Source organism: Notothenia rossii, assembly GCF_949606895.1.
Source record: "Notothenia rossii genome assembly, chromosome: 1".
Lineage (NCBI taxonomy): Eukaryota > Metazoa > Chordata > Actinopteri > Perciformes > Nototheniidae > Notothenia > Notothenia rossii.
In genome coordinates this window covers 78193475-78220057 of record NC_136912.1, presented here as the reverse complement: position 1 = coordinate 78220057, position 26583 = coordinate 78193475, and the positions used below count along the sequence as shown (strand labels likewise).

General features: G+C 37.9%; 2 protein-coding genes across 4 annotated transcripts; one reads left to right on the top strand and one right to left on the bottom strand.

Moving 5' to 3' along the window:
• Positions 1-1359: 1359 nt before the first annotated feature.
• ptprc (protein tyrosine phosphatase receptor type C) lies at positions 1360-18121 on the top strand. 2 transcript variants are annotated; one of them, XM_079675935.1, is made up of 32 exons: positions 1360-1485; positions 1597-1706; positions 4625-4651; positions 5742-5948; positions 6081-6218; positions 6437-6466; positions 6688-6960; positions 7055-7294; positions 7391-7504; positions 7824-7958; positions 8046-8192; positions 8616-8768; positions 9656-9870; positions 9973-10033; positions 10183-10291; positions 10584-10621; positions 10918-11027; positions 11189-11279; positions 11643-11719; positions 11832-11868; positions 11949-12046; positions 12201-12326; positions 12521-12678; positions 13309-13444; positions 14558-14707; positions 14850-14940; positions 15073-15209; positions 15468-15593; positions 15700-15822; positions 15947-16107; positions 16596-16731; positions 17248-18121. In XM_079675935.1, the coding sequence occupies exons 2-32, from the start codon at positions 1643-1645 to the stop codon at positions 17572-17574; spliced, it is 4035 nt and encodes a 1344-aa protein (XP_079532061.1). In that variant the 5' UTR covers positions 1360-1485; positions 1597-1642; the 3' UTR covers positions 17575-18121. The 2 variants fall into 2 exon arrangements, with proteins under 2 accessions (XP_079532061.1, XP_079532062.1); XM_079675936.1 differs by having other exon boundaries at positions 1390-1706; positions 8625-8768.
• Positions 17985-26247, bottom strand: abhd8b (abhydrolase domain containing 8b). 2 transcript variants are annotated; one of them, XM_079675955.1, is made up of 5 exons: positions 26008-26247; positions 22015-22737; positions 21158-21328; positions 20583-20799; positions 17985-20496 (listed from the first exon to the last, which is right to left on the bottom strand). In XM_079675955.1, exons 2-5 carry the CDS (start codon positions 22725-22727, stop codon positions 20212-20214), a joined length of 1386 nt encoding a protein of 461 aa, XP_079532081.1. In that variant the 5' UTR covers positions 22728-22737; positions 26008-26247; the 3' UTR covers positions 17985-20211. The 2 variants fall into 2 exon arrangements, with proteins under 2 accessions (XP_079532081.1, XP_079532080.1); XM_079675954.1 differs by lacking the exon at positions 26008-26247 and having other exon boundaries at positions 22015-22953.
• Positions 26248-26583: the final 336 nt, after the last annotated feature.

Below are 26583 nucleotides of genomic sequence, written 5' to 3'. Positions count from 1 at the left end.
GCTGGTGAAAATGTAATCTATTCTTATTATTTAAATGATGTCCGAACTGCCAACCACATCATAAGACAGAAATATGTTGCGTGACTGAATACAGATGAATTTGGTTGGCGTTTACTTCATTCTGCTTGCTTAAGAGCTACTTCCTGATAATCAGAATCTATATTCTCAGAAGTGGAAATAACCAAATGGCATGTGTGCCACTAGTTTAGGAGGAAATCTATATTTAGAAAATGTGTCAGAAATGTGGTGTTCCCATTGGACTTCAGATTCACATTTATGTTCACCAAAATATATTATTTCTAAGAAGGCAAGCAGCTAGTCTGTAACCTATTTAATCCCATCAGAATAAACACTAATATCTTTCTAAAGGTTTTATGTGATCTACTGTATGTGTTATTTTCTTGACTTTGTATTCTAAATATACCATTGAGATTCACATCACCCTCGCCTTGCTGTAGAGACTCTACCACCTCAGAATCAAAGTGTCTAAATTCTAAAATGGGTCTTCTAAGTTGCATGTATTATTTTCATTCAACTGCATGAACTAGCTGACTGTGTTTCATCCACATTCATCTCAGCCCACCACCCAGTGTGTGAGTCTCGATCCCCGGAGAGTTTCTCCACTCTTCTCCTTCCTGTTTTATCCCCTATTTTCTTGTGTATGTAAACAGAAGTGAAGCATTTAAAGCTCCAAGGCAGAGAATGATGATCAAACACTGTACATGATCAATGACTTTGAAGAGATCTAACAGCCCTTATACATGTATTTCACACAGAAGGAACAGCAGAAATGTAAAAAATCACTTCTGGAGCCAATGGCCACATGTTTCTCTCTGAAGACTGAAAGAAACAACATTTGAGAAAGGAAAGACTGCATCTTTTTTGTCTTGTACATTGTAGTGCGAGCTCCTCGTGCGCTTTTGATAACATGGCCGAACGTCTGTAGGCCTGTAAGCTTAAGAGCAGGGAGGAGTCAGCACCAAATAAGAGGAGCTGTGAGAGGTAGCACTAATGTATGTCAAATGTTTCAGAGGTAAAATAGCTCATTCTGATGTTGAACAGTCTAACAAAAGCCAACTAGACATAGGACATTGACCTGGGAAGCGTCCATGTTGTTTAACATCCCCATTGTCTTTCTCGCTGTCTATTGACATGGAGTCAAACTGTCAAACAATGTGTGCTAAGCATGTATCTAAAAAACCTCCAAATCATAAACTCTAAGTAAAAAAAAGCTGAAGTTCACTCTTTTGTTTCACAAGTCAGATGGTTTTCACACTTAAACACAAGAGAGTGAAGATTAGATGAGAGAAGACTTCCTGTTCTCGTGGTCTAGCTGAAATGAAGCTTCCTGTAACCAAGTGTTAAGGTAAAGGCAGTCTCTTTTTGTGTGACATCACTCCCACTTGCTTGACTTGAAACCAGAGGCGAGGTTTAGGGTTTGGGGAACAAGTCCAGGAAGCTGCGTCCACTGATAAGACAAAAAACGTATGTAGTTTTAAATAACGTCTTTTGACTAATTTTTCTCTTAGAAGTGAGTATAGAATAGGGGATACGCTTCTGTTTGACGGTGACTACCTGCCCGTTGGTCCCCACCAGGACTTTACTGCATGGTGTGTGTCCGAACACACCCTAACTCCTGGAAATGGCAGGTCGCTGTGGACCAACGACCCTGCTGCTCTGGGCTGGGATCATCGCTTTGGCCAACTGTAAGTACCCAAATATTCATTTGGTTGATGAGGAAAGGGAAATAAATGATGTTTTAGAAAGTTGTGCCTTCTTGATTGTCATCGGAAAGTTGTTCAGATGGAAATAAGTCTATATATGATGCAAAACACAAGTGATAGTCAACTGTACCTGATAAGGTCTTTTATTCTTCTGATCTGTTTTTGAAGCATATGGTTGATCGAGTTTATGAGAACAAGGAGAAACGATTTCCATTCCTTAGATAGACATGAATCTGTAAGCGCAAATACGCTTTATAACTTGTTTTTTTTAAACTGGAAAACATCAGCACACAAACTAAAGTCATTTAAACTAAAGCTAAGGGCAGAAATGACAAGCTACAGTATATCATGCCTTTGAGTTGCGCCTCCATTTGTGCTACTTCACGTTTCTTAAAGACATTACAGAGCACACTTGATGTGAGAAGCTGAAAAGTGACAGGTTTGGGAGCCCCTTTGGCATAAGAATAAACAGTTATGTTCCATCAAAGAGCGCTGTTAATAAGAAGACTCTTTAAAACATGTTCTTACACTTGGTACAAAGCTGTGGGAATTTTTGCAATCATGTTTCTGTTCTGCTTTGACATCGTGTGTGTGTGTGTGTGTGTGTGTGTGTATGTATGTGTGTGTGTGTGTGTGTGTGTGTGTGTGTGTGTGTGTGTGTGTGTGTGTGTGTGTGTGTGTGTGTGTGCGCATGCGCGTGCGTGCGCGTGCGTGTGTGTGTGTGTGTGTGTGTGTGTGTGTGTGTGTGTGTGTGTGTGTGTGTGTGTGTGTGTGTGTGTGTGTGTGTGTGTGTCAGAGATGAGAGGATTTTTCTGGGTGTGTCCCTTCAAGTTCTTCACTTCAACCCTAGTGACTTTGGGTTTTGTATAAGATACAAATCTGTGTGCGTGTGGTTTTTGTGTGTGTATCTGTGTGCATTGTGCAAATGTGCGTGTGTTAAGTGAGACCCTCCTTACTGCCTCTTGCATCACTCAGAGTTCTGCTACTGTTGAGCACATCAAATTATTTCTGCTATTTTCAGCTCAGATGTCTGTCCATGTGATCTGAAATAAACCCTTGAATCTATGTATCTTACTTAAGTGAAAGTGTACAAGTATAATCAGATAAATAAATATACTTAAAGTATTACAATCACATCATGCTGTTTCTGCCGAAAAGTGGCCTGTGTAAGGGAAGATATTTATTCAAACAGTACATACTTTTGACATGCAACACACATGTGTACCACAACTTTCCACATCATGACGTTTAAGCATAATATAGCAGCACACACAAACCAGTCAAAGACAAATCCTTTTCAAAACTAAGCTCAACTTTGTCTTCTTTAACCTTTTTAGATTTGTATTATCGATCACATGCACACCACATGTATATATTCAAACCAACTACATGAAGGCAACAGTGCCCCATTAAGATGGAAAATTGTCGCGCTCTCTTTAGCTGCTGCGGGACAGAGTTCTGTGATCAAGAAGTTGACCACTTCCGTGTTCCATTCGAGTCGCCTTCATTTCCTGGTAGAGCAGAGCAGAACACCAAGCAGACTCAAACAGAGCACAAGCAAATGACTTGAGAATTCATGAAAAAAGGGGAAGTTCAGTGTGTAAAATGAAGAAGTGAGGTCACAAAAGTTAGACACGATTAAAGCTGTTTCTCAGAGGAGGGGGAGCGTTTATGTCAATGCAAAATATGAGAAGAAAGTAGAAGCAGATTTTTTGATTGTGATAATGGTGAACCCTGAAAACTGATACATAAGAGATAAATCCAGACACTGTATCAGTTTCTTTACCAAATTGCAGGCAAGTAAATGGTTTCAGGGTCAAGTGTGGCGGGCAACTTTGCACTGTTACATTTATTCTTCTGCTTCTTTTTCTCTCAGATGTGGACAAATGCTTGTAACCTTGGAAAAGGTGATGTTAAAATATCACACTTTTCTTTCCAACTTAACTCTGTAGACACTTATTAAAACGTAACCAAAGGACCAACAAGCATCACTTAAAACTATTCTTAAAAACAACTTTAAAAAAAGATGTATTTATGATAAGAATTTGAGTTTGAATAACGTTTTCCCAGTAGCTTTTTGAATCACTCATAAAGAACAGTTGACACGTCTCAAACAACTTTCTGAAACTATTCAGATCAGTCACCACAAAGTACAAAGGTTGTAAATGTCACTGCAGAGAGCATGCATCTCTGCTCAATGTAGGTAAAAAAGAGCGCCAAACCACATCCTGAGTCTCATTGTTCATCTGTCCCCCATCACATCACCCTCACTGTTCACTGCTGTTACTATTAGGAACAATGAACAGCTGAGATGTGCTAATGGTAAACGTATTCTTAAGTTGTGTATGCATGTAGTGAGGAAACAGCCAAATCAATTAACATTATTATCAATAACACCTTTACATGTAAATGACATGTGCTGATATTGACTTGGTAAAACTAATGTAATGTAGAATGCAGAATGGTATGAATACAATTTGTTTTTGAGATATAAAGTATTTTTGATGACATGACTGGCATGAATGTTATTTTGAATGATAATAGTTTTCTAAAGAAAGGAGACAAAGACCATTAGTGCTTCTACATTGGCTTGTCTTCTGTCTAAACTGAAACTAATCTTGTATGGGGATTTTGTAGGTTTCATCGCAAAGCAGGAAGTAGCGGTTTGCCTTCTGAAATAGCAAATGTGGCTTGTTGCCGCATTGTCATAGCAACCAGGTTGCACAGTGCTGTCTCATGCAGAACTTGATGAGCACGGTTGCATGATAATGCCTCGGCCCAGCAGGAAGGGTTTCATCTTTTTGATGAAGTTGATGCTTTAAAACATAAAAAAATACTTTCCATTTTCATTTTTTCTTGACAAAAAGCCACAATGATTTACATGTATTTTCTCTTTGCAGGTCAAAATACAACTACAGATGCAACCAGTAAGTGGCTAAACTAAAATATTTAACTTTCCTTACATACATAGTATGTTTTAGATAGTTTTTATATTTTGTGCTCACTTGCTTTGCAAAGGATGTATAATTCACATTTATGTTGAAGTCCAGTGCAAACGTATTGTTAAATTCATACACAGTATACAGTCTTACTTTGTGTTAGGGCATTTTACCTGTTTTAAATAAATTACACCTTAAATTAAAAATTAAATAAATTAAACCTCATAGCATCTACACTTTTAGGAGTTTTAACTTATTCACATGGTGTTTGTGCATAATATGTTTATAATATTATACACAGCAATTATCTCATGCTTGTGTCCATAATAAAATGTATTAATGTTTTGTTTCCTTGTCTGATGTGCCTGCATAGTGAGTTTAAGTTAAATACAAGCCACATTTTATACTTTACTGTTACTTTACCAGTACTTTTCAATGCAACAAAAATAGGAATAGGACGAATACTAAATATATGTTGACGTAAATGTAGTTTTGAAAATGATAAAAAAAAATGTAATCTAATTCAATACTCCTTGTTTTATAGAAATACATTGTGAGGGTTTATCCAACAGGTTCTGTGTGAAAGCTGTAGAAATGTGTTATCATAGTCTTGTTTCATCACATCAAACTTTGTTTTTGACCCTGTGAAGAAGCTAAGCTAGGTAGCTATCATGTAACATCACTGTACCTCCCTTTACACAATCCTGTTCGAGTTGGCAACCTTGCTAGGGTTTTGTCATCCTAAAACAGGAAGTATTTAATCTCACAGCATTTCAACTATTCTAGCTGAATTGTCCTACTGAGCACTTCCAGCTGTATGCTTCCTTTCCTCCTCTGGAAATACATTTGGTCTTGCTCTGTGCTACTATGTGTGTTTCAACTTTTCTCCTCTTATTAAAACAAATGTATTTTAGGACACATGTATAAGAATTGACAAGTGGTAACACCATCTTTCTGACAACAGGAAACAGAATGAATGAATTTGCTGAGTTAATTTGTGTTCCTATTGCTCCTTTTGATGAACTAGCGTTGTCATATTGTGTTTGGCCTGATTTATTTTTATTTTCTTGGAACACAGATGTTTCAACCATCTTACCTCCACGCACCAGCACAAATTCCTCTTCAGCATTCAGTTTACCAAACAACACCTCAACTCCACGCACCATGACAGAAACTGCTGCCATATCTCCAGACAATCAAACAACTTCCCCCAAACCTCCACTCAGCACTCCAACACTCACCTCAAACCCACCAATGCCTTCAACATATTCAACTAGTATTTCTGGTAATGTATTCTGCCTCAGTTTAGACTTTTATTGGAAACAGCGTTGAAATCAGCCTGACATTGCTGACATCTGGTAGGACTATTGGCAGAACATTTTGTAGGGTGACCTCTAGCATGCTCTCCCTCTTACAGCCACTGCTGCTCCTCCTACAATCACCTCACCCTCACCCAAACCCACCACCACATTAGACTTGCCGACAAGCACCTCTCAAGCCCAGCCTCAACCTCCAATCACCACGTCCAACACATCAGTGACTACTAATGCCAAAGGTTGGAACGTTTTCTCCTTAACAAGCCCGCCATTTGTTCTTCTATAAGACTCTGATATTACTGTGTTACTATTATGAATGTAGACTACAGCTACTAGCACTGCTAATGAGTGTGTTACGTTAGGTTAATAAAATACACACAGTTGTATTGATGTTGTCATAAGCATATATTAAAATGTTGTTGTTTCTTTTTCTGATCACTTTGAATGTGTTCTCCAGCCGAGACTCAAGCCCCTCCACCTCTGGAGTGTGAGTATCAGTTTTTATTTTCAAGACATAATACAGTTCTTCTTCACACTCACCTTAACAAAAACGTTCAAACATTATGTTGGTATTTCTCCATAGTGTTATCCTTGGCAATGAATGCTATTGCAGAAAGTAAAGTTTAGATTCCCCGGAGAACTTTCAACATCTACAAAGTGTCTGGGATTAAAGGATGTCACCAGGTTTTGTTTTTATTTTGTGTGCAGGTTCTTTCACGGTCACACTCAGCAACTCTGGCTTCAACATTACCATGAATAAGAACTTTACGACTGGCAACTACATCATCAACATCAAAGAACCAGGCCGACCAGATACTGGACACAACTATTCTGTTCCGTTCTCCAATGAAAGCTCAACACATGAAATCAAACACCTGAAGCCCTGCACTGAGTATGAGCATTATGTGGCATTTAATGATGCTGCTGGCAAAAAAACACCCTGCACCTCACAAACAAATACAGCTAAGACAAATGAATGGAGTGAGTATTAATAATTGTTGAATATTATCTTCCTTTTTTAAATATAAGGAGACACTGACAGATGTGTTTGTTCTTTTTCACTTGTGTATTTCAGAAGAAGGTGATATTAAAGATGGCAGCTGCATGTCTGGATATGTTTGTTACCGTAGTGACTGGGACATCAGCTCTTCACTATCAACGTCAAATAATATAACAATTTCAGCTGAGACGTGCAAAAGTGACAAAAATGAGACCTGTTTCAAACCTCATTACAAAGACATTTGCACGGATTTGACTACGACGTTCACTTCAGGAAACTGTAAAGCCTTGAGCCTCACCAGAAACATCACTGCTGGTATGTACAATAGAGTCTTTGTCTGTTTAAAAATGCATGTGGTGTAAACCTCATTCATCATTTTTCATGCATGCACTGTTTCCTTTTTTCCATCAGATTTCTTAAATCCAAGTGAAATAAATCAAACAAGTTCAACTAAACTTCCTGCAGAAATAAAAACAGATTTGCCTCCAAGCTGCAATAATCTCCACATCACTTACAGCTGTCAGGGTAAGAGGAAGGACCAGAAGTAAAGAGTCTGTCACCAACATTATGACTGGATTAACATGGAGATATTCACATGAGATGATCTCACTTTAGAAACACATACAGTTTTATCTAAAAGTGTATTATTATTTGTTCTCGTTCAAGACAAAGTTAAAGTGTTGCTTTGTGCACTGTGTGAATACGTTTTGAATATGATATCTATTTTTCTTGATTGCTGTAAACATCTGTCCACATTTGAATATTATCCAAACCCAGCATGTAAGAGCTCACAGGGTTTTATGTAACTGCTTTTGAAGAAATGTTGTCTAACTTGTGTTTTTAGAAAATGGAAAACCCAATGAGCTGAAGAATCTTACTGTCCTGGAGCCCTACACAGACTACAGCTGCACCGGTCAGATCATGGAGAACAATGTCAACATAAAAAACACAACTGCTATCAAGTTCAGGATTGACTGTGGTACGTGAATAATCACCTTACCTCAGGGCAATGATAATAAAGATAACTATGGAGAAGAGAAGTTTAATGTCTAATGTGTCCCTACAGATCTTGCAATGAGCATCACAGTGACAAGTGTCACCACCACCTCCATTGATCTGAGTTGGACCACAGCCAGTAAGAAATGTGGAGTTGTCCTTCCTGAACTTCAGAAGTTTTCTTATGAGTGCAGCTGTACTCAATCATATGGGAAAAGTAAGTTCAAATATTTAGATTATCTATTTTGTTGCTCAGTTGAACAAAAAATTGGAATTTGGACATTTGAATCAGTGCTCCATGCTAACACTTTAGCATGCTGAGTGAAGGTAGGTGTTAGTCATAACCTGAGATGATAGAACAAGTCAATTTTTCCTGAAGAATATTTATATAATGTTCATGAAATATTATACAAATATATACATGTTGTTAATTTCCACATATATTTGCATAATGACACAATTTGAATACTTTAATTTGAGGGTGCATGGTTAGTGATCTACCAATGAGGGATGTTACTGATTGACTGAATGATTTATTGATTGTTTGATTAATAGCAACAGGTATCTTAACCAACAAAACAATGTGCTGTTGTATAATCCCAATGTTCTGTCTTTGCTTTCTCTATATTGAATCAAACAACTCATGTAGCTGACAAAAATCCATCTGGAGGAAAATGTCAAATGTATGGACTGAAACCATACACCGAGTATAACTGTGCAGTCCAACCCAAATACAACAACGACGGAAAACCTGCACTAAACAATGAAAAAAAGATTAAGACAAAGATTGGAGGTAAGTGTCTAAAATCTCACTTGGATAATATTTAGATCAAAAGTAATATAAACAAATATTTATTAAGGTATAATTTCCTATGTTGTTGAAAGGTACGTTATAAAGTCACTCATTATTTCAATTTGGAACATTAACACACAATTTAATATAATGAATGATTTTAGAATGTTAAGTTATAGTAATTACGTTATAGTACTTAACGTTTTTATCTAATTTCTTCTATTTAATATCATCATATAAATGATGTGACTAATCTTATTCTGTCTGTCTTTTTTTAACAAATGATATTAAATGCTGTGAATCAGACAGCATATCAATATACATCATTGTTTTTCAGGCCATTATAATGAACATTACTCTGTAGTTACAGTCGTTAGTGAAGAACAGTGTTTTTTATTGTATTGTATTTTGCTATAACTCTACCGACCTGAGTCTGTTCTGACCCAACTAAGGATTTAACAAATGAATCAATTTGAACATGATGTACATATTACATTTACGTGTCACCTACTATGCGGCTGCCTATCATATATAATTGCATAACTCATTGTAATTTCCTTTAAAAATTGCAATTTCCATTTCATAAATGTGATGCATGTGAAGTCCAACCTGCAGACTTCCCCCAACACACACTGTAACAGCCGTGTCAGATAAATGACACAACAAAAATTCATTCATCCTTAAAAAACATAAAAGATTAAAGAATAAAAACTTTTTACAATGAATTTATAATGATACATGTTTTCAATGCAACTTTCTTTGATTTGCAGTTTGTATTTATATCCCTACAACCATTCATCCAATGCAGCAACACACTTCTGATGCAAATCATTGTTTAAAATGCTGTTTAAACAAATTGAAATATCACTTAATATGTTTTTTTACAGTGCCTGGAGAAATTAAGAACCTGGTCTGGAATCTTCAAGAGCATAACGTGATTCACGCAACCTGTGATTCTCCAAATGATTTGAATGGACCTAGGAAGCGTTACATCGCACGTCTTTATAGTGGTGGTGATGATGTCCTGATTAAGACTCTGAACCAAACCGAATGCAAGTTTGAATTCAAAGATTTAAGCTACTCAACCAAATACAATCTGCAGGTGTGTATGAGCCAAACATTTGGTTTCCAAACACTATTAAAACTTTATTCCTCATATTTCTTCAAATGCTATATTTCCTGATGAGATCTTCTGTGTTTCCAGGTGACTGCTTTCAATGGACAAAACGAGGGCAAACCCAAAGAAGAAGCTGTCTCCACTTCCTGTATGTAGTGTTTTAATTCATGCCAAATCGTCTTGCATTGTCCTGTTAAATAAATAAATGTTCTGACCTATAAAATATATTCAATACCATAGATTGTGTCTTTAACATAAATGCCACAGCTTTGATATTATGTTCCCATCATTTTACAGATAATGACAAAGCTGTCATTGGGTTTTTGGTCTTCCTCATCATCCTCACGTCTGCGGCCCTGCTTCTGGTCGTCTATAAGATTTACGTTCTGAGGCGCAGACAGTCCCAGTGAGTTTCATTCAGCGTCTTTTTTACTTTCGCCTGGATTCTGGTTATGGTTTATTGCTGTGGTTGTTTTGTTGTAAACAAATGCAACTGCAGGTTTTATACTGATAAATCCATTTTGTCACATTTCCAGTAAATGAAAAGTGATATTATTGCATTATAGACATAACTAACATTACTATAGTTTACTATATTACTATATATGACTATATATCCTCTTTGCTTTCTTTTTCCATTCTTTAAACTGTTAATTAACAAGTCTTTGAAGCCTATTTTCTATTTTTTATTTTTGCAGCAATCTGGGTGAAAGCATGATGCTTATTACTACAGCAAGTGAGTAGACTTCATATTTCCACTTTCCTTTACTTAGTCTTTAATAACATGCTCAAAACAATCTTATGTAGCTGCTACCTTTCTCAAATGATGCATGATGTTTGTAAAAAGATTTGAATGCACACATGTATTCCTTGTCATACGATGAAGAAGCACGTTTCAAGACAAATGTCTGGGGAAATCAATTAAGTACCACATGTACATTGTAATTTAGAATAAGGGTTAGTAACAAATAAGCACTAATCCAGTATTACGTTGTTTCGGTGTCTTATCTTCTGGCTTGTTTGCTGATGTAGACGATGAGGAGAATCTGCTGGCAGTGGAGCCGATCGCAGCAGAGGTCCTGCTGGAAACCTACAAGAGGAAGCTTGCTGATGAGGGAAGACTCTTCCTGGCTGAGTTTCAGGTACATTTGAAACCTTTTGGGACATTGTTTTTCTATATTTATTTGTCTATTTTTGGATGTCAAGGTAGTAAAAGTTGAAGGCTGAACCTAGAAAGTTTGTTTGACATGGTCAGGACAAAGACATCATTTGGCAAATTACATTTCTTTTTTTCTGTTTACAGAGCATGCCCAGAATCTTCACGCGGTACACCGTGAAAGAGGCCAAAAAGGCGTGCAACGCCCCCAAGAATCGCTACGTGGACATCCTGCCATGTGAGTCTGTCCAACAACACATGAAACCATCACTTAGTCGTACCTGGCTTTGCCTACACTCGTTTGCCATAGTGTTTAAACGGTGACAGATTTATTTAATATCTATTCAACTGTTGAGGGAAATGTTGCAGATCTGTGAGCAGAATTTGATTCACAGATGATTGTTTGTGTTGTTGTGTTTTTTTAACTTTAACTCAAGATATATTAAAGTCAATATAAAGAGTAAATTAAAATAAGACATATGCATGTTATGTTTTTAACATAACTATAAACAGCTTCTGAATGGAATTTCAAGAATACTTATCCATTGGGAGTTGTTCAGTCGTCTTCTGTGATAATTATTTATTTTCTGTCCTGAACCAGATGATTATAACCGTGTTCAGCTGACCACTGGAAATGGGGAGACAGGCTGTGACTACATCAATGCCAGCTTCATCGATGTATGAACAATCCTATACTAAAACTATTTCTACTACTACTGCTGCATCACATTACACACTCATGATCTCTTTCTGACAACACACGCCTTATTGACATTTTTTCCTGCTGCAGGGGTACAAGGAATCCAAAAAATACATCGCAGCACAAGGTAAAGCAATTAATCACACAAACACTTCTGCACTTGTCCATTTATATACAGTATTTATGTATATATTGTGTGTGTTGTAGGGCCAAAGGAAGAGACTGTCAGTGACTTTTGGAGGATGGTGTGGGAGCAGCAGTCCTCTATCATCGTTATGGTAACGCGTTGTGAAGAAGGAAACCGGGTAAGGCTTGATCACTGCTTCTCTGCCTCATACACTTTATCAGATATATTCATTCACACTCATGCCCACACTGTGGTCTTGTTTCTTGGAGAATACTGCTGATAGTGAAAATGTACCAATATGTTACTGATGTCTTACTGATTTGCCAAATCAGGTCAAATGTGCGCAGTACTGGCCGTCTCGAGACCGCGAGGCAGAGATCTTTGAGGAGTTTATTGTGAAGCTGAACTCAGAGGACCACTGCCCAGATTACACCATCCGCCATCTCAGCCTTACTAATGTGAGTTCACCGGATAAACTAGAGGACATTTATTTTTTTACTTTTAGCCTGTGTGTGTGTATACATGTGTGTCTGTGTGTAAGTGAAAGCCAGTATATCTGTCAGTCTTTATCTCAATAAATATGAAATGTGAATTAATCTGTGTTTATATATGTCTTCGTGCATGTATGCATTACCCCCCTGTGCGTCTGCAGAAGAGGGAGAAGAACTCAGAGAGGGAAGTGACTCACATCCAGTTCATGAGCTGGCCGGACCACGGCGTCCCCGGAGAGCCACATCTGCTCCTGAAACTGAGGCGGCGCGTCAATGCGTTCAAGAATTTCTTCAGCGGCCCCATCGTTGTTCACTGCAGGTTAGTAGCCTACAAGCTTCAGCTAACAAATACTACACGTTGTTCTAATAATCAGAGTAAACAACATTTTTAATCTACTTCTAGTTGTGATTGGATGTGATTCCATTCTCCATTGTTTCCATTTGTCTTTGAGGCATGATCAGACCATATCTAATATATTCTGTGCTTCTTTCCCAATATTAAGTTCATTACTGATATGCCATACTTGCAATCATTTATACTGTTTATGCTGCATATTGTTTTGGTCATTTTCTATATATATAACAGTCACATCCCTTACAGAATATCCCATTTCTCCACAAAGTGTACAATACATGGGAAGCTTGAGTAATGCCAAACTAATCTTCTAATTGGAAAAAGTCTAATGAAATCACATTTCTTCCTACTAATGACTAAAGACCGTAGACAATCTAATGCACCAAGTACATTTTTTAAAGAGATTTTCAGACAGAACTGATCTTTCATGCTTCAATGACTTAAGACAAAAAAGGGATGACATTTTGAATCAGGGGGACTCATCAACCATTTCCCCTTGATTTGTTTCTAAACTAATGCTCGACTTCACCTTTCCTTGTGACTGATAAACATGTATGGATGTGTATCAGCCTAATGTTATTATCTCATGTGCAGCGCGGGGGTCGGCAGGACAGGCACATACATTGGCATTGATGCCATGATGGAGTGTCTGGAGGCGGAGGGCAGAGTCGACATCTACGGTTACGTGGTCAGACTCCGCAGACAGAGATGTCTAATGGTTCAAGTAGAGGTAAAATATCAACTATGGTCATATTTTGTGTGCGCGTCTGTGTGTCTCATGAGAGTTTAGCTAATCGGTTGAGTTTATTAACACATACAAATAATGTGACTTCAGTTCTCAGTATGAATACTCACCGTGCAAGATCAACCATATAGGAAGTGAAGCAACAGGAACACACAGCTAAACAAAGATGATAAGAGAGACAAAGATACACGTGCAACATAAAGACAACCAGAGAAAACCTTTAAATAGAGGTTACTTTTACAATAGTATGGTCTGGTGGCAAGACGTTACGGCAGTTCCAAGGGCATTTGAATAAATGAACAAGTACAGTTAATTTATATTTGTCCTGTAGAAAGTATAACTTTTTATGAAATGTTAATATTGTCAAGTAGATGATGTAGAATATAATAGACACACACGCAGGTTATTGGGATGACAAAGAATGTATAGTTAATTTCGGTTTAAAAATAAATTATTATTCATCAAATAATCAATTCATCAATTAAATAATCATTCAAATCAATTATTCAAGTTTAATAATGCATCATTTAAAAGTAAACATAAATAATATTTTTTTAATATTCAATATATTGGTTGATTATAACAACAGACCTTGAAAGTCTAAAATCATTTTCAGGTCTCATCTTGACTTTATCTTTTGATTATTTTCAGCTATCTTACAATGAATATACGGGATTGAGTTACACTATGATATAGTATAAATATAAAATGTACATTGCTACTTTAATGTGTGAATTGTGTGCCTAATGTTGTGTGGACTGAAGCTGTCTACTTTCTGACGCCCACCAGAGGGCAGAAGCTGAAACAACTTGTGCACAGTATATGTTTGAGCATATGCAGTGCATTAACAATACAATTCATTTATTTCTATATAATGAGTTCCAATCAGAGGACAAAGAAGGCAAAACTATTTGAGAAATGAACACAGGTAAAGATCAAACATTACAGAAGCAGAATTGTGTTTATTAAATCCAAACCATTCACAGAGAAGGAGAAAGAGTTAACAGGTTGTGGATGATTTCTGTCTGTCTTGTGAATAATGGCTCCATCCCCAAACTGTATATCCTTTTTTTATGAAGTGATGTTGTCCTCACGCAGGCCCAGTACATCTTGATACACCAGGCGCTGCTGGAGCACAATCAGTTTGGAGAGACTGAGACCACTGTGTCCGAGCTCCACAGCACCTTGAGCACGCTCAAACAGAAAAACTCCAGCAGTGAACCCACCTTATTGGACGATGAGTTTGAGGTATGGCACTCCACAGCATTAGTGGTCCCTTTAAAATGTAGTCCTATCCTTTTCCCCCTGCTTACATCTTATTAGTGTATATAGAAGGAACTGTAGACCTTTCTTTAGCACTATGATGAACAGTCTTTGTCTTGCAATTCAGAGACTCCCCATCTATAAAAACTGGAGGACATTCAACAAGGGGCTCACAGAAGAGAACAAGAAGAAGAATCGCTTTACTTCTGTCATCCCATGTAGGTTTCAGCTCAGCAAAGGGGCATTACATTTGACACAATAGAATAACATCCATAATACATCTGAGTGTATGCATTATTTTTATAAAGTGTACAATCATTTACCAAAGTTTATTTTCACTTCTGCCTCAGATGACTACAACCGAGTGTTGCTGAAATTAGATGAAGGACGCAGTCGTGACAGTGACCCTGATGATGAGGAAGAGGAAGAATCATCAGATGAGGAGGAAGAGGATTCATCTATGTACATCAATGCCTCCCACATAGATGTATGATTTACATATACTTTCGTCTAATTGAATAACCTCTTTCTGCGTACTTTACACTTTATGGAAATGGATTCCTGGACAAAAATAATTGTGTTTTTTTAAACTGAAGCATTGTCTTGCTCCTTCCCTGTTGAAGCAGGTTTTGTCTCTTTCACGCAGACAGTTGCATTTTTAAATCTAATTTGAATTCACCACATCCTGTTGGTTAGAATTGTGTGCAACAATAGATGTTTGATGGTTTTTTTCTTGCCCACACAGGGGTACTGGGGCCCACAAAACTTCATCGCAGCGCAGACCCCCCTGCCGGACACCATGGCTGACTTCTGGTTGATGGTTTACCAAAAGAAAACATCTGCAATCGTCATGCTCTCAGAGAGCAGTGAGGTATTAATTATGTTCTGTATGTACCTCGCATAGAGAATAAACCACATGCTCTTAGTACATATATGGTAAATAAACGTTGTGTGTTTGTGTGTTTTCTTGTGAACAGGAGTCTAACTCTATCTACTGGGACAAAGATAAGAAAACATTTGGGGACTTCGAGGTGGAAGTGGAAAGCACGGACACCTCCCCAACTTTCATCACCCGCAACATGCTGCTCCGTCACGTCAAGGTAACACGACAGATGCCTACTGAATAAAGTCTGTTATTTTCCGATGTTTATCATCTATCAGCTTAAGATGAGATGGGTCCTTTCCACAAGCTGTTTTAACCCCCCACACAACTCCTGTCCACAGAGGAAAGAGACTCGGTCGGTGAAACAGTTCCAGTTCCTGACGTGGTCCAACAACGAGCTGCCGGAGAAAGCTCAGGAGCTCACGGACATGATCAAGGGCATCAAGCAGAGCTGTGGAGGAGTAAAATCACAGAGGAACTCACCCGTTGTGGTCCACTGCAAGTAAGACAACCTCAGAACATGTCCTCGTGAATCTTAAAGGGGTAGTATATAATCAGAGCATATCCAAATGTTCTCATAAGGAGCTTTACAATATACATTTTAGAACTTTAAACTCTCTTGGAGAAAACAACACCCTACTGGTTTAAGTTTAAGATGAATGTGCATCAAAAAGGGTGTTACCCATTTTAAGATGTTGTGTTTTCATAGTAAATAACATTCATGAACATAACAGAAAAACATATATATGTCCTTCTGGGAGAGTTTGTATTAAAAAAAAAACATATCATGGCGGAATCTCAATCTAACTGTTTTGTGTGTGTGTGTGTGTGTGTGTGTGTGTGTGTGTGTGTGTGTGTGTGTGTGTGTGTGTGTGTGTGTGTGTGTGTGTGTGTGTGTGTGTGTGTGTGTGTGTGTGTGTGTGTGTGTGTGTGTGTGTGTGTGTGTGTGTGTGTGTGTGTGTGTGTGTGTGTGTGTGTGTGTGTGTCCAGTAATGGCTCGTCCCGGTCAGGGATCTTCTGTGCTCTGTGGAACCTGCTGGACAGCGCTGAGACTGAGAAGTTGATGGATGTTTTCCAGGTGGCCAAAACCCTCCGCAAGGAGAGACAAGGCATGCTGTCCAACCTGGTAAGAAAGAGGAACCAAATATCTGTCAGCCCAACGTTTCACAGCTTGAACTTCTAACAGCTTTGAGTGTGACAAGTATTACATAATATTACTGTCCGTTATGGACATAAAAAACCCCTTATATCTATTTGCAGTCTGCTGTGCTAGGTTTTAGAAATAAAGACCTAAAGAAATATAGATATAAAGCTTTAATGTATTGGGAATGTATTTCACTTTAACCACAGTTTAATGCTGTAAAAACAAAAAATGTCTCCTCTATGTTTCAGTTCCTTTGCTTCCTTCAAAACTTCCTTTAAAAAGTGTATTGAGAAGTGAGCTTTAGTGACTACAACAGCAGGAAAGGCGTATGTGAGATGACTCAAACAGTAACACAGTAACAATATGGCAAAAAGCTGTTTTCTGGTGCTCTTATTTGTGTGCTGTTCAAAGGGTCTCCTAAAAGTCCACAATCAAATGTTTTCCTCTACATCACAGCAACATATCTTGATGTTTTTACTCTGCCTGCGTGTCTCACAGGAGCAGTACCAGTTCTTGTACGAGGCCCTGGAGGGGGTCTTCCCTGTGCAGAACGGGGAACTGAAAGCAGTCCAGGCCTCTTCAGTCGACTCCGTCCAGGTTGTGAATGAAACCAAAGCAGCAGAGAAGCCAGAAGGGGAGAAGGCTGCCAGCACCATCAGCAATGACCAGCAGGGGGCATCAGAGAGCTCTCCTCTTGTGGCTGATGGTGGGAAGGAAGACAAAAAAGAGGAGCCTGAAGAGGTTTCCAGTGTCCCCATAGAGACCACCCCTCTGCAGGACACCAGCAACGGAGCCACGGTTACTGTGGATACTGTGGAGGTCTGAGGCGTCGCAGGTGGATGCTGTGACTTTTACTTTTAGGAAATAAGTGCTTCATCTGAATGCTTTCTTTTAATTATGTTATGAATGTATAAACATTGTAAAGCTTTTACAAAGAGATGTTTTTGTTAAGATTTTTTACAGAATTTGATCAAATATTTTATTGTCAATTTGCTAAAAATATGATTTAAATTAAGTTATAAATATTTTCTTAAAAAAGCTGTAAGAATGCAAATAATAGGTACTGTGAGTGGAAATGCTGTTGTCAAACTAGGGGCCTTGGTAATACTAGATGCCTTAAGTTTTTGCTTTATAATCCTCTTTAAAAGTGCATGGTGCGTTTATTAACTTTAATATAATACTTTATTCAATTGACATTCATTTTCAAACCACCATGCACTTTTTTCCCCCTCAACAAAAACAATTGCTTGAGTCTGCATTTATATATATATGGCATGTTTGAATAATTGAGTTGTTCATTTAAAAATGTTTTATGTGACATTGTGTCATTTCATTAAAGGAGACTTTAAGAAAAAGAGTATTTCTACCAGGACTTTTGTCAAGACTCAAGCCCATTCTTTTTCACACTATAGCCTACTATATCATGCTGGATTTACAAAATGTGAATAACATCTTTACAGGCCTCCAGAAAATATTGTATTAATCCGCTTCTTATTTTGATCCATGGTTTCTAAGTGATCATTTGCTTGATTTCAAACAGTTTTCATTAGTTCACATGAGAGATGCCATGTTGTCAGTGGTTTGAAGAAGGCATTTCTCTGTTGAAAAAAACACACATCACATTTTGATGTTTACTTGTCATATCTCAATCAAAGTCTGTTGACAGTTGTCGGGTTGTTAGCCAAGCTTATTTTTTGTTTTGCTTTTGCTTTCTGTGAATGTGTGCCCCTGTTTTAGGCGCAGAGAATGTCACACACACATTTCATTGTCTTTTAATACACATGGCAAAAGTTGAACTTGACCCGTGTTCATCAAAAGATGCAACAGTGGCCTGGAAAGCTTCCGGCTGATGGTTGCCAGCTGATTGTCTTTGAAACAAATCACGGATCATTTCCAATTTTTTACAACATGATTTTATTAATGATAAGCTGACGCAAGCTTGAGTCTCAAAACAAATGTGATCAGAACTGTCTTCAATTGATCTCGTGAATTCCTTGCTACAATGTCTTTTAGAGCTCTAAATATTCATCATGATTAGAAAAAAAAAGTATAAAAAGACGAATCTATGTATGAAAAACATAAAATGCCGTTTTGGTGAGATGTTGCACTTCATTGAAGCATCTCAATACAAGCCTTCTTATTATTGATTAACATCCCCATCATGTACAAATGATCAGTGTTAAGAAATGTGCCCTTTTTCTACATATAAAGTTATGATTCATTGCTGAGCCTCAACTATTGCTACCTAGTAACAGGATACACTCGACTGAACACACATTTTACTGAATTCTATGGGGGGCAGCAAATATACAGTACTTTCACTTCTGTCTTTATCAGTACTTGATAATGTTACACTTCAAATTCACAACTGAAAGAGTAACAAATCATCTTGTGTGTCTGTTGAATCAAGAAGCAACTAGTGTAATCATTAGGGTGAGTAGTGGGTCAGGTTACTTCTAATGCAAATGCGGGCGTAATATCCTGGTTCACCTCTTAGAGATGCAATTGCCAAAATACGAAATCAAAATGCCTTCCCATTTGTTTGATGTTCCATTTTGTGTATCATGAAACCCTCTGTTCCCTTTGTTAATACTCTCACCACTACAAAAGGTGAGAGATTTAAATGTATAATTTTGCGGTATGGCATTTAAAGACAAAGATACACAAAGCTAGCTCAGCGTGTCACAATTTGAAATTGAAACTGGGTAGGCAACTTTGGAGCAAGAGTAAAGCAAGCAAAGCCACCGCCCTGACACACAAGTAAAAACCTAACATTATAAAAATTACCGTAAATTACAAACATGGCTTTTTTTGGTACTACCGGGTTAGTTTTGGGAAATGTTGTCTGCCTAATGTTTTTATACATTTTTCTATTGTCAGAACATTTTCTTTATCGATGGCTGTTGAGATGTAAAGACAATTCAAACAAATAAAACTACAAGTGCTTCTAAAACGAATTTCCTACCTTAGCTTTCAACCTTAAGAAGTAGACTAATACGGTTTTTTCTTCCATCTACAGTAGCTAGTTTCAATAAGGCTTACTGTCTTAGCTGCTGGTTTACGTAAGGCAGCGTAAGAAGAAGTCAACCAGGAGAATGTTACATACAAAACTTTCCTTTTTCTTTTATTCTCCACAGTTCAGTATTGGAAAAGTCAGAGCAGGCAATCAGGTGTTATCCTTTCTAATATTATAACTTTCAGCAAGGCATGTGACAATTTGTCAAAAATGACCTTTTTTGTTAATTTTCACCGTCGCCCCTCCGTCTCTTCAAGGCACAGCTCCTCTTTTCTCTGTCCCTCAGCCCATCAGCTGACATAACTGATCAGACTTGAATCCCTTCATTTGGTCACATTTTCAGATGTCCAACATTCAGTTGCAACACCCTAAACAGTCTAAGATATTCAGGATTCGAATAGTGCATGGCCAGCCATGACACTGGTAGCTTCAGCTTAACGTTTCAGTCATTTCTTGGTCTTGCTGTCTGGTTTCTCCGCTGTGCCGCTGTTGGATGACGTTTGCCTTGCAGTTGCAGGTCGAGCATTAGAAGGTTCGGATAAAGACTTTGTGTTTTCAGTTCGGGCTTTGGCAGTTTCTGGACGTGCTTTAGAGTCTTTCTTTGGAGGGGCAGGTGTGGCCGGCTCCCACAGGATGAACTCGTGCAGGAGTGTGTTGACAGCCTGAGGACACTCCATCATGATCATGTGACTGCCGTCCTCCAGGACTTTCAGGAAGGCCAATAGGAGGATCTGACAGCATAACAAGAAATTACATTTTGGAATCATCAACAAAGCAGTGCCACTTTATGATTGTTTGGTTGATGAGGCCCACTCACCTCCGCCATGCGCTGGTCTTCTTCGATGGGGACAAACTTGTCGTGCATGCCGTGAACCAGCAGGACAGGGACTGTGATTTCAGCATGGTAGACCTCGTCCCCCTCAGGCCAGTACTGCCCGCTCATCATGGCGCGCAGCACAAAGGACGACACGTTGAAGGCATTGTTGTCTTTCAGAAGCTGCTTCTCCTTGGCACCCTGCCGAGCAAAGCCAGCCCTGTAGGCGGCAGAGCAGATTAACAAACAGCTTTAAAAAACTACAGGATTCTGATAACATTAGAGAACACAACATATATATCACACTTGGCCAAGAACATGTTTGCAATGATCAATGTTTCTATTATATTTTGAAGTCCAAAAGCTTTTTTTCAAAATAACTTTTTGTTTCCCATTATTCTAGATGAATGTTAAGTCATTACAGATTGGCCTGCAGCAACTTTAAGCTACATTGTATTTCATAACACCCTATACAAAAAAGTTATACAAGCTGGATCATTGTTTACTTACAGCAAAATAGCATAAGAAATGCACTGTTCATGGTAAAACAGTTTCTATTTTGTTGCTGTCTGTCTTACTTTAGAAAGCTCCAGGCTAGCAGCGGGGAGAGGCAGTGAAGCACACAGGTGGGCAGGTTGAAGATGGAGCAGAGGCTGGGCTCCAGCGCTGTGGGACCACCTCCATTGATCATCACCATCTTGTGGATCTGGTCCGGATACTCATGGGCCAGGAAGGTACAGAAGGACACGCTGGGGGAGCAGAGCAAAAGGATGGTTACAGGACAGGCCAGAATAATCAGGGTATCCTGTTTGTATTGTGGTTGTGGAAATGTATCATTTAAGCATTTGGGAAATAAAAAGCATTCACTTGTTCACCATAAGAAATAAGAAGAACAGCTGTAATGGCTAAACCCTGAATGACTTGCATTGAGCAATAGTGCATCTTATTGCTTATGAATTCAAATGTTCATTTATAAGAAGGAAATTGTGTTATTTCTCTTTTTAAATCTTAAATAGTCTTACTGTAAGACATACAGCTTGTACACAATTATATTAAACTGATAAAAGCAAATATATGTATATATATATATATATATATATATATATATATATATATATATCTTATATTTTCTTTATCTTATTAAATGTTGGGCATTTTGCATGAAGTTATTACACATTTGTAAAAAACACATTTGCACTTGACTAATCAAACTATCGACTAATTGATTAAACACTTTATCACATTACGTCAATGTTCAGTTCACTGATACTATACTCAATGTATTACACTATTTTTTAAATGAGATACATGATCACAATGCATGTCTGGGCTTCTAATAGTTCTTAATATTATAGGAAAAAAAAAGACATATAATCAGTTATTGGAAATATTTCAATTCAAATGTGTGACATCAATGTTGTGATCGTAAATTTACCCATAAGAATGTCCTATTAGAATATTCCTCTTGCGTGCATATCTCTTGAATATGAGTCTCATGTCCTCAGCCAGGGCATAGAAAGTGTATGCAGCTGCTATCTTTGGTGCTGAGCTGGCCCCGTGACCTGCCAGGTCCGGGGTGATCACCTCGTATCCCAGTTTAGAGAAGAAGTCCAACTGGTTTCCCCAGATATCCAGTGAGCCTCCCACTCCATGGATAAAGAACAGAGCCACGTCTGCATGTGTCCCTTTACAGGCTGATATCTTCCTCTCACAGTCGATCATCACAGTGCGCTTGGGCTTCCATCTTCTCTTCCTGGGTTGCTGCTGCTGGTCAGTCGTTCCAGCAGCCGGTGCTTCTTCTCTTGCTCCAGTTTCAGCTGTCCCCTCTTTTTCACCCTCAACTGGGTTATTTGGTTCTGTCTCTCCATTCTGGGAGCTCTTCTGCTCTGCACCCAAGTTCTCAATAAACAGTTGTCCATTACGATACACTGTGATCTTCCGCTTGCAGCTGACCGTCCCTCCCGTCCCAGTGGGTTCCTCCACCACCGGCCGGTCAGGGATAATATGTCGAACCCGAAGGACACGGCCTGGTTTAACCTCCACAAACTCATAGCCATCAGCTAGTTCTGAGGTTTCTACAGGACCAACAACGTTTGTTGACTTTGAGGACAGGCAGCAGAGAAGACCCTCTATAAAGCTGGTCAGCATGGCTGTCGGTCTGTAGGGAATACAATCATATAAAAACACACATAAATCACCACACAAATGCAAACATGAATGAAACAAGTCACAGAAAACCAAACACACAAACATTATAAAATGAACCAGGTCAACAATCCAGTTTTCAATATAACTAAGCAACAATAAATATATTATAAGGTCATTAAACAGTGGTTAAGGTGAAACCTAGCTTCTTATATTGACTATAAAAATCAACTCTATTACTTTGAATTACTAAGTGAAATCAGGTTGTAATAGATATACACCCTCAACCCATCAACGTCATTCTGTGGTGAAGTGTATTTACTCTTTATTGGAGCCCCACTGAATAGGTAATGTCTGCTATTATTGGCCATTGTACATTTCAAAATTAGTACATTATATCGAAATAAATCAACTTTAGATGAAAATAAAGAGAAGAAAAGTGCAAAATCTGTAAAAGACAATCCATACACAATAAAAACACATCAACAAGATGTTTAGTGGTAATTGAGATTTGAAAGATTTAGCAGATGATTACATCCGGCTCAAATATTTTTAAGTTAAAGCACACATCTCTCTTGTAATGATTTGATTAAATATCTGACAAGATTTGTATTCTACATTCTCATTTATTTGTATTGCTTACAGTACAAGCATCGGTCGAGAATTGTTCTATTAACCAGTAGTATGATTAAAAGTCATGCCATTTTTAAGATAACCTCTTCCTGTTTATCTTCAGTCTTTAAATCTTTACATTAAACGAGCATCTGGAAACATGAAATTAACCATTCAAAAAGTTATTGTGCTTTTACAATATTGCTTTTACCTACAACTCACACCTTTGAGACTTTCTCACAGACATAACTGAGCAGCATCTTCCTACAGTGCAGACTGCAGGGTATAAATAGACGGGACCAGTTATAGCTCCCTGAGTTAAAGCAGCCTGTCATGTGATTACTGCACCGGCGCACACTGCTATAATGTCTGTCAAAACACCAAACAACCTACATGTTCAGTAATAAATGTCATTTTTTAGAATACGGCCTGGTAAGTATGCTTCTGAAATCATGACATGCGGATAGGATACACATTTATATTTAGCAAATTAGAAGTTAAAGTTCTATTGTTTACTCCATATTGCAACCATCTAAAACAGCTAACTCTTCAATCATCAGAGGAGTAAACATCTAAAGAATGGATGAGACTCTGCATGGGTTTGTGTTAGGTTGTCAGTTAATTATCAACCCTGGCAACAGAAAAGGAGCTGAGCAGGGTCTGCAAGTCTCTGCCGGTTGCATTATCCAACCTTCCTGTTGCTCTCCTCCCTGCTAGAGAGGATTATACGCTCTCTCTCTCTGTCTAAATCCACACAACACAATCTGTCAATCTCCTCTCTCCATGAAAACAGTGACACTGTAAATCAAGCTTTTCCCCTCTGAGTGACTTGTTGGATCTTTTTTGCACTTGCAACCTATGCTTGCAACCCATCAGCTGCTGCTTTCACAAGTGGATTATTGACACATTGTATTGCAGCATTCCTGCTTTGCTGGCTATTCTCATGGACTTTCTGCTTACACTTGCACATCCTTTACACAAACAGCAGTATTGTACACTGCTGTGGACCGAGCATGTTAATTCTGTTCTGGTTTTAAGTTTCCATTTACATTAAATACTGATACTAGAATAGACTTTCACCCCTTTTGGACATAAAAACTCCTATTCATCCATCGTGACAAACTTTGAAGTTGCAATTTTCCACTCACACACTTGGAATAACATTAAAACAATCCATCCTGCCATGCATTATCCTGGATTTTTTTCATTGCAGTCTCCCTTCTAGTCCAGCATATATATCAATTCATCAATGCATTATTAAATGTCAGAGAATAGATGGTGTTGATGTGTTCGCATTAAAAGAAGGGCTTAAATGTCAATATCATTGAATGAAAAATACATATGCAAAAGAATCCTGTGAGAGAGGATGTGAGAAAACTATTGTGCAGAATGTTTCAGTTCTCACTTTCATAACATTCCCTAATTTATTGAGTTTGTTGGACTGAACCCTGTTTAAACACATATTAAATGGGAGATGGGTCCCTAGAGAGGAGGACACTGCTTCGGCTTTCCTTGAGTAAAGTTACACAAAATGATCTGGGAATCCATTCACTAAAGTACTGCTGTAGTGGAGCAGTCAGGTGTTTACTTTTATTAAAGGCCAAATCATAATGATAATAAGGAAAGGGCAAGGGCTACACTTTCACTTCAACGCCCCAATTATCAATCAAGATTATTCTGATAACTCTAGAGTCACTGCTTACCTAAATAATAGAAACGATTTTATGTATATGTAAACTTTATTTAATATTAACTTACTGTGTCATTATACTATCCGTTTGCCTCCCTGTTCTTAAAGTCTTACGTTTGGACATATCGTATGATGAAGCACTGCAGTGAGTTTTATTCCTCTTGTGTTGACGACGTACATGGCTTCTGTTGGCAGTGTCTGCAAGAGTCTGTTATGTAAAGATTCACGCAGGTCAGACACCATCAGTGTGCACTGATGCCCAGAAAAGGGCAGATTATCATCATGGGGATTGAAAACAACCAGGCAGTTCATTGATGATAAATAATAATCTGCAGGAATAACATAACATTGATTCCTGAATTTGCACTTGTTCCATGTTGTATGGCACAATTTCATCAAATTTCTGATTTTTTTTATATTTCATGGAAGATAGTTTCATCGTAAAAAAAAACAACAGAATTAAAGTAGTCTACTGGCCTACTGTCACTCTCAGCATGGGATTTTTTATTTTACTCAATTGTGGTGAATACAGTTGTTGAAATGAATTATTGATTCAGTAAACACGTCGTGCTGGCATATTAATTTAATAGGACATAATTTCATACCAGTTTGAGCAAAAATAACATATGATCAATATAAACTCTTCATTCAATTCTTAAATAGATTATTTGGCAATTTCGGGAGGATTAATCTCCTATATCTCTCTGGGGAGATGGCCCCTTCTATTCACTAATTATAATGAAGCGAGTTGAATAGTGAAAGCCAGGCCAGAACATAAACCGTTTTTCCTTGTTATGTTTATTTATAAACTTCATTTTAAAATGTTTAGAATATTCAATAATAGCCTCGGTTAACTGAAACCTAACATGATATCGACCTCTGGTTTGTTGCCAGTAGGCCTAATCTAAAGTATAAAGTACACTTGAACAAAAACACAGACAAGTGAAAAGATAAATACGTGGCCAGAAAGAAAATGCTTACCTTTGTATTTCCAACAACTCCGCGAGAAATATGATCCAATTGATGTGGTTTTCTTATGAAGCATCGAGGAAGTAGAAAGCTATAATCTGTTGCAGTCAATCCAATAATCTAATTTATCTGCTGTGCTGTCGGCAGCCTCCACCTGGCGGACAGTGTTAGCCTACTGACAGCATGGGTTCAGAGGTACTACAACCCATCTCTGTTTCAGCAGCACTTCCACGTCAAATCAGGACGCTTGGAGAAGCTCCAGAACCGGAGAGGGTTTGTATCAATCTATCAACTTTCGGTACGGCTGAACCATTGAAACCTCCAGGCTTACTTTGTGGATGTGAAGAGCTGCCCCCTGCTGCTATGAGACGACAGAGAACAAGTACCTTCACTATTTGAAAAAAAACACATTTATATTAGGCTACGTTCTTAAAAAAGTAGTAATGGTATGTTTATCATAATAATAATAATAATAATAATAATAATAATAATAATAATAATAATAATAATAATAATAATAATAATCGTAATAATAATAATAATAATAATAATAATAATGATAATTTTTAATACATTAGTTTATTTAAC